Genomic DNA, 8,482 nt, shown 5'->3' with positions numbered 1-8,482 from the left:
AGCCTGCGCTCTAGAGCCAGCAAGCCACAACCACTGAGCTCACATGCCACAACTACTGAAGCCCGCGTGCCCTAGAGTCTGTGCTCCGCAACAAGAGAAGCCGCCACAATGAGAAGCCTGTGCACCACGATGAAGAGTAGCCCCTGCTCCCTGCAACTAGTGAAAGCCCGCACACAGCAACAAAGACCCAACGCAGCCAAAAATTAATTAATTAATAAATAATTAAAAAAAAAACTATGGATCCCCCACATGCACATTTTTAGCTAAGTGGGCTGAACAAACCAAAAGTAATCTGGAATTACAGTGGCCATTATGGGGAACGTTCAGTCTCCCTAAACTTGTTTTCCTTAAGATTAAATTGGAGGACTGTGGTTCTAAAATTAAACAAAATGAATGGCATATTTGTTTTCACTGGTAACTGGAAGCTTCCAAACATGCACGAAACTGTAAAATTGCCTCTTTGCAAGATACCATTTCTAAATTGGCTCAAACAACCAAAAAAAAAAAAAAAAAAAAAAAAGAAAGTAAAGAAAAAAAGGAGAACAAAATGGCTTCCAAAGCCTTGTGCTTCTTGTGTCCCCCCCTGCCCCCAATTTCTTTGTCTCAGGTAGGGTCTTGTGTGTCTTCCCACTCCCTTTGCCTCAGACTCTGCCCCTAGAAACCATCTTGTGCTCAGGCCCTGCCCCCAACACCACCTTCCTCTCTCCTCCTGCATGAAAACCTGCCTCTTTAAAATGAGAGCCTCTGAAGATCCAAATGCTGACCCTAATTACTGCTTTTAAGTTAACTGGGGCAAACCACTAGGTGAGGAGATCCTGACTCTTGATCAGTGATGCTTTCAAGGAAAGATCTTGAGCAAAAGGGGAAAATGTAGAATTAATTAAGGAGCAGTCCACTAACCTTCGGAGTCAGGACAGGCCCGTAGGGGGTGCTCTCACCCCCACCATGCATGTCAATTACCCCGAACAGGAAAATGCCTCTACCTACTATCCAGCAGGAAGAAGAAAACTTCCCTCCAACCCCACCCCCCCCAGCAGTCCAGCCAATCAGAGACTGCAGCAGCTCAGCCAATGGGAAGCCTCCATGCTTTGCCCCCCCCCCCCCAGCTCCTCCAATGGACTCTTCCGTTATCACAGCCCCTCCCAACTCCTCCTTTTCCCTATAAAAGCAAGTCTCCATTTCTTATTCTCTGGGTTTGCCTGTGGTCTGTCCTTGTTTGCATATTCCGAATCACAGTTCCTCCACTAATCCTGAGTAAACTCACTTTTGTTGGTGAAATAACTGGCTGTCATTATTACAGTTGACAGAGGCTTGAGCTTAGCCTTGAGCTGCACAGATTCTGATTGCCTTGATGCTGTTACTCTGGTTGATGTGATCAGGTTCCAGGAACTTGGTTTTATCCAGGACAGGAAGCTTCTCATCCTCCCGTGGTTCTGTTATCGCAGGGCATGGGGGCTGGTGGAGGTGAGGGTAGAGAGTCGAGTGGCTCCCATTGCGACAGTGGCTTTCTTGTGTCGCGTTAGGTTTTTTTTTCAATGCTAAACTTAATATTTCTTTAAAAAATCGTTTCAGAAATGAGTGTGAGATGTGGCTTAATTTGAAAGTCTTCTCTTAACTAGTGAAACCTAATTTAATTTCTATTTTTAAAAGGAATAAAAGGGAATAAGAATGTGAAGTGGTTGAAAGGAAACTAGAGTCGGTGTGGATGCCAGGGATGCTGGATGCTCTCCCCGCACCGGGTCCTTGTTACACTGTGGGAGCCTCTTTCCTTAACCATTTCAGTTCTCCTCCTCCCCAGCGGGAACCTGCGGCTCCGTGTCAGGCTCCAGACGCATTCCTCTGCGGAGAGAGGCCCATGGAAAGTAGCCGGCTGACAGGCACCCGTGGCCTGCAGACATTCTGGCCACGACTACCACGCGGGGTCACTGCAAGGAGGGGTCCTAATCAGGAGGGAGGGGTCATTGCCTCCAGGGGCCCCCACGCGAGCCCAGTCACCCCCATAGCCGCGCTCCTCGCGGGACCCCGACCCCCCCCACCCCCACCCCCGGGGGCGCTCTGGGAAGCCAGCACTGGGGCTAGGGCAGCAAGCGAGCGACGGGTGGAGAGAAGCCGCCCCGCCCCGCCTCAAGTTCAAGGAGAGACCGCGCCCAGCCGTGCTTCCCTCTGATTGGCTGAACGAGAGAAAGGCCGGCGATGATTGGGTGGAGCGGACGCCCCTCGGCGCCCATTCTCCGCCACGGGGTGGGGGCGGACGTGATTGGTGCAGGCATCGGCGCGCCCCGCCCCGCGGCGTCACTACCCGGCGTGCCGCGCGCCGCGCTTCCGCTCCGCCCGCTAATGTTTTGGCCGGTCCAAGATGGCGGTGCAAGAGTCCGCGGCTCAGCTCTCCATGACCCTGAAGGTGCAGGAGTACCCGACCCTCAAGGTGGGGTCTGCGGCCGGGGGGCGCCCGCGCCTGGCCGGGCGGCGTCGGGGGGGAGGGGGAGGGGCGGGGCGAAGGCCAGGGCGCGGCATGGGGCGCCGGGCGGAGGCCGGGGGTCTGGGGGCCGGACTTCCCCGGGGCCGGGGGTCTGGGGGCTGGGCTCCCCGGGGGCCGAATTCTGGGGGCCGGGCTCCCCAGGGGCTGGGGGCCCGTCTCTCTGGGGGCCGGGGCTGGCGGCCGGGCTTCCCGGGGGCAGGGGACCTGAGGGCCGGGCGGGTGTGGCGTGTGGCCATCCATGCTCCCGCCTGCCTTCGTGACAGGGCGGGGAGCGCGTCTGCCTGGCGCCCCGCTTCTCCCTCCGGAGCCCGATTGTGGCCCCTTCGTTCTATAATACCGTGAACTGCATCAGCGACAGTCCTGGTCGTAGACAGGCTGGTGACTTTGGAGGCTGGGATCTCAGGGCTGTGGGGTCGCGGGCGCCCAGCCAGAGTGCCCACCGTGACTGGCGGTTGGTGTCCAGCTCTCCTCCCGGAAGCTCGTGTCAGACGGTGTTGATGGATGGCTTCCAGCCTCTAATTAGGGAACCTGTGAGGAGAGACTTCACGACCCAATGGGAACCTATTTGCGGGGCGTCACCAAACCTGAAATACAGCCCTTGCCACTCGGTCGCCAGTTGGGTGACCTTGGATGGTCGCTGAGGCAAGTCGACTTACGCTGGGATGAAATCGGTGTTCCTGGGAGAGGGGTCGGTGCTAGTTCTTACCTAGTTAGTAGAGGATTCGATGGTGATTGACTACAGTGAAGCACCTGGGAATAAATTCCTTCGACGCTCAAGGTTATAACATTCCCAGGAGAGCTGCGGCCGAGCCTGCGTGCGTCTGAATTCCTTTCCCGGGGGCCACGTCGCATCTCTGCTCCCGGAGGACCCAGCATGCCTGTCCACGTCAGTGGTGGCAGAGGGTGGGTGCGGTGTGGCCAGCTTGCTGTGAGCCCTGTGTTCACTTCCTCGGAGACCTCGGGAGGGTCCTCACCGCCTCTGAGGTTGTTTACTCCTGTCAGACGAGCACGCCTGGGTCGGCTCAGGGTGAAGAGAGGGCTCTGGCTGTGGGAAGGTAGCTGAAGGGAAGGAAGGGAAGCGCTGCTGGCCTGAGCCAGATGCCTGTTTGCTGGACCGCAGGTGTAGGGCGTGCTGTTTTGACATTCCACTCCCGCAAGACCCTGCGGCTCGTAGGCCACGATTCTCTGCTGCCCGGGGCACCCAACCAAAACCAAGGGGCGTGAGTGGGAACCGCTGACTGTGAGCTTTGGTCTCACTCAGCCCCTGCCAGGCCTGCCGCTTGACTGACAGACAAGAAGGTTCAGAGATGAAAACCGTGGTGGTGAATGTGGGGAACACCAGGCAGGCAGGATTCCTCCTCCAAGTCCTCCTCTCTCGTTTCATAATCGTGAACGGAGTCTGAGTTGCAGACTTATCAGACAGGCTTTGATTAACGTAGTTAGGCAGATACTCCTAGAGGTAAAGGATTTTGTTTTTGGTTCTTTTTTGGCTGCATTGGGTCTTCGTTGCTGCACGTGGGCTTTCTCTAGTTGCGGCGAGTGGGGGCTACTCTTTATTGCGGTGGCTTCTCTTGTTGCACAGCACGGGCTCTAGGCACGCGGGCTCAGTAGTTGTGGCTCGTGGGCTCTAGAGCGCAGGCTCAGTAGTTGTGGCGCACGGGCTTAGTTGCTCTGCGGCATGTGGGATCTTCCCGGACCAGGGCTCGAACCCGTGTCCCCTGCATTGGCAGGCGGATTCTTAACCACTGCACCACCAGGGAAGTCCCAAGAAATATTATAGTATCATTTCAAGTGAGCTTGCCAAATAAAGACATTTCATTTCTTTTCTGGAATGATTTTAAAAAGTAGAATTTTTGCAAGGTACTCTCTCCATTTTCCCTCAGATTATTTAGATCCCACAGGATAATTCCTCTGTTCTCTTGACATGTGTGTCACTGCTGAGTTAACATTTTTGTCAGGAGTAATTCCTACTGGATAATGAGGAGGTTTCACGAGGAACATGGGAAGGGCTGTTGGCTCGGGAGCTGTGCTGTTCATGGTCTGGAGAGAGTCCAGAGGCAGGGGGTGCGGGGAGAGGGGGCGGGGGGACAGGGCAGGGGGCAGGGGTGACGGCTGAGGGTGGGCGTTCTGGAAGGCGTCGGTTGTGCTTCTCTAGCCCAAAGGCAGCTTCTCGCGCAGGGTGGCAGGGCCGAGCGTGCAGCGGGCGAGTGCCCTTCGGACAGGACGGGGCTTCCTCCCTGCTGGAGGGCTGGGCAGCCTCCTCGCGGCCTCAGGGCTGGTCAGCTCTTCTGCTCTTCGCTCCTGGCACAGCGGCCCTCCCCTCCCGGAGCCCCTGCTCCCCCCGGGGCGGGGCGGCCCAAGCCTGTGGACGTTTGGGTGCGCCTTGGCCTTGGCCCCCAGATGTGAGGAGCACGCCTCTGGGATGCCTCTAGCTTTGCCGCCTGTCCTGGGCCGGGGGCGCGGGTGGTCCCCATGAGAACCACTGGTCTGGACCTTGCTGTGGGGAACTTGTTCTTACCGCAGCGGGCGTTCCCGGGCGCCCTGTGCTCCGGCCCTGGCTGGCACCTTTCCCTGCAGTGTGTCGGGTTGTGGGTCGTGCCCCTCAGGCCTCAGGGAAGGAGAAGTGGAAACTCCAGGGCATGACCCACCATCGTCAACTGGAAACCCTGTTCTAATTATGTTTTTAGAAGTTTTTTCTGATTATAAAAGCAATTTGTGTTTATTCTCCAAACTACTTTGCTAATTATCCCATTAGTTTTTGGAGTTTTTACTTCTGTTTTTTTCCTTTGGATAGCTGAAGGAAAATCATATTTTGGAGGCCTTCTTTGTCACCGTCCAGATCAGGTGGGAGTTCGCTCAGCCCAGGGGAGGGACCTGGCATCGTCTCTGGAAACCTGCTTTGGACCCTGACTCCTCCCCTTGAGTTCACCTGGGCCCACCTCTGGGCTCACCTGGAGCCTCATGCTGGCTCCCCAGCCCCTCTCCCAGCTGTCCCCTCCTCGTCACATGTGACAGGCTGGGAGTGTGGCCGTTGCTCCCAGCTGGGTCTGGAGGCAGATTCTCCTGTGTCTTTGAAAAAATCTGCTGCTTTTAATGTGGTGACGGTCTTGTTGACCAAGTACTGCCCTGCAATTTCAAATCCTGGCTTTGTACTTGTAGAAAGTTTGTGTGCCAATTACATGCTAAAGTTATAACTTTCAGTGCGGTTTTCCAAACTTGGTCTCAGCCGGGCTTGGGGGATCACGTGTCCTCAAGTTTGAGAAACGCTGGTAGCATAAAGTGTTCAGACTTTTGAAACAAGTATCTGATTATGCTGTGTCGCAGGTGGTGGCCGTGGCTGGGGCCTGACCTCTTTTTACTTTAGGGTTGTGATTTCCCGAGTGAGCCAGTCCCTCCCTGGTCCGCAGCTGCTTGCGTCATGATTGCCTTCTTCTCAGGCTGCAGCCTCGTCACACCTTCAGGGCAGTGTTTGTTCTCAGCTGAAGGAGCCTTGGCTTCCAGAGCCCCACACCCAGAGCTCGGCTGCGTGCCCCTCTCTGAAGCGTGTGCCTGCCCCGCGCGTCCTCCTGGCTTCGCGCTCCCCTGTCTCTCACTGTCGCTGGCGGGATGTTTGACCACACGAAGGCGACCTGGTGGCGTGTCCTGTCCTTGCGTCCTCCGCGCCGGGCCCTCCCGGAGAGACGTGGGTTGACGTGAGGGGTCCCTGCTCGCTGCTTGTGTTTTTAAGTGTTGTTAGTGTTTTAAACAGATTTCAAGTCTGGAAAAGAAAGGGCTTTCTAATCTCCATTTCTCTGTAAGGAGTGGGCTGTTGGAGCCGGTGCTGACCCCCAGCCCTGGGCAGGTGGTGGCAGAGCTGTTGGGGGAGCCGTGTGGCCACACACGCCTCGGGCGCCTGGCTTCCGGCCGGGTCTGTAACAGCCATGATCCCTGAGCACGTGACATCTGCGCTCTTGGAACTCTCGGAACAAACCTGGGAGAGGGGGACCCGATGGTGCACGACAGCGGGGCGGCCTCAGGGAGAGACGGGTGAGGCCCCGTCCTGGTCACACGCTTGGTGGCAGGAGGCATTAAACGAGGGACACAGGGTTTCAGCGCACTGGTTCGGGGGTGGCCGGGGAGGCGTGTTTTGGGGAGGAGCCATGTGCGCTGAGTTTAAGTCTTGGCAACCCTGACACCAAAGGCTCACGGTCCCACTGGAGCGAGGCAGCTCGGACGTCCCCAGAGCCCTGCAAAGGGGGCAGGGGCCACTGAGCGCCTGGCTGGCGACACGGGCCCGGGGGCGGGGACGGGGCGGGAAGACGGGCCAGGAAGAGGCGGGCGGGCTGAGGCGGGATGTTTGATGCTGACCTGAACCTGGCCAAGCAGCTCCCGCCGGGGTAACAGTTGGTTATTTTCAGGTGTACGTTTTTTACAACCTTTTGAAAACCAGAATTATGCACTGTTTCAATCACTACTAACCAATAGTTAACAACTAAATATTGCTGAGTAGTTTGATAACTGGACTATGGCGCAGAATATGGCCGAGGGGAGAAAAGCCCCAGCTGGGCCGATGGCCTCGCTGTCCACAGAGCCAGCCTCCCCCTGCCACCACGCGCAGCCCCTGGGGCCTGGCCTCGTCCCCTTTCCCGTCATGACAGCGGCCCCCCTGCCCTGCCCCATCTGAGCCAGACCTCCCCCGGCTCCCCGCCCCATCCTGTGTCCCGCCCAGGTATCTGCACGTGGGAGCCGGCGTCCTAGCGCTCCACCAGCCGGCTGGGCCAGGGCTCTGCCGACGTGACGTTGCCCACGTGGCCCCAGGCCACCGCCCTGAGCCGGATCCGGCCCTGCGGCCCCTGCACTCTGGCCCTCACCCTGGTGTTTTCTTTCTGGCTTCGGTCACCCTCTGGCGCTTTTTCTGTCAGATGCCCCCTTGGGACGCTGGTCCTCAGTGAGGGGCCGTGTCTGGGCGGTTGTCGCCCTCCCAGCGCCTGGAAGAGCTCCTGGCCCGTGGGGGGCACCGGCGGTAGCTGTTGGCCGAGGGAGCGTCTCCTCTGTCTGGGGGGAAATCCCTTAAACAGTCACATCTCACTCTTGTCCATGAGCGGCATTCCGGGTGGGGCAGCCTTCGGAGTTTCCTTTCTCACCCCCCCACCCCGGCCCGCACCCCTCTCTCCTTCCTTCAAGGCTCAGCTGCCGGGGAGGAGTGTCTGCGCCCTGCCCCTCTATGCGCTCACGGTGTGCATGCCGTGGCCTTCTAGGTGACAAGTGGACAGCACCCTCGGGGCACCCCCTTCGAGATGGCCACCTCCTGGTCTCATGAGCGGCCTCCGGGCTGGTTTTGCCCCATCACTCCCTGGCAGGGCTCTGGCCAGGGTCTCCAGGTGACCCCATGGTGCTGCCTGAGCCCCTGACAGCGTCTGGTGCTCGCCCCCACCTCTCACCACGTGTGCCACAGGCCGCCCTTCCTTGCCGGTGTAGGGTCCCAGGCGGCTTCCGTGACGCCACCCGCACCTGGCTCCTCCCAGGCTCACAGCCGCCCCGCATCCTCCTTGTTGGGACTGCTCGCTGCCTCGGTGACCTTGTTTGAGGACCCCCGTGTGTACCCGTGACTCCCAGCTGGATCCCCTCGCCAGCCCCAGAGCCTTGGACCTGGGAGCCTGTCAGACGTCCCCTCTTGGGTCTGTAAGGTGTCCTAGCATGTGGAAGTCTGAACTCGTTGTCTTACCCCGCTCCTTCGCAAACCCGCTCCCCCATCTTCCCGGTCTCACTGGGGGACAGCGCTTCCATCCCATTTGGCTCAGGCTGGAACCTTGGAGGCAGCCTTAACCCCGCCGTTCTCAGAGCTCACGTCCAGCCTGTCCTCACATCCTTTTCACTCTGCCACCGTGGCCTGAACCAGTCCCTCTCCGGGTGGTTGAAGGAGCCCCCGGCTGTCCCCGGCCCTGCCCGTGCTTCTTCCCGGCTGCCTCCGTCTGACTCGGGGTAAAGTCCAGGGTTGTTAGAGTGGCCCCCCAGGGCCTCATG

At 58.4% G+C, this 8,482-nt stretch overlaps 1 protein-coding gene across 4 annotated transcripts in view; it reads left to right on the top strand.

The window, feature by feature from the left end:
• The first annotated feature begins 2,274 nt into the window (after window positions 1-2,274).
• MAEA (macrophage erythroblast attacher, E3 ubiquitin ligase) overlaps window positions 2,275-8,482 on the top strand; it is a 30,335-nt gene continuing 24,127 nt past the window's right edge. For 3 of the 4 annotated variants that reach the window (XM_082462388.1, XM_082462386.1, XM_082462385.1), the window contains exon 1: window positions 2,275-2,425. In XM_082462388.1, coding sequence (XP_082318514.1) covers window positions 2,357-2,425 — 69 coding nt within the window. In that variant the 5' untranslated portion in view covers window positions 2,275-2,356. Of the gene's footprint in view, window positions 2,426-3,324; window positions 3,383-8,482 lie in introns of those variants that run through there. The other variant, XM_082462387.1, reaches the window with a different exon arrangement.

Source organism: Balaenoptera physalus (genome assembly GCF_965194825.1).
Source record: "Balaenoptera physalus genome assembly, chromosome: 5".
In the NCBI taxonomy this organism is placed as follows: domain Eukaryota; kingdom Metazoa; phylum Chordata; class Mammalia; order Artiodactyla; family Balaenopteridae; genus Balaenoptera; species Balaenoptera physalus.
The sequence above is the reverse complement of the archived record's forward strand: the minus strand, read 5'-3'. Positions and strand labels throughout refer to the sequence as shown.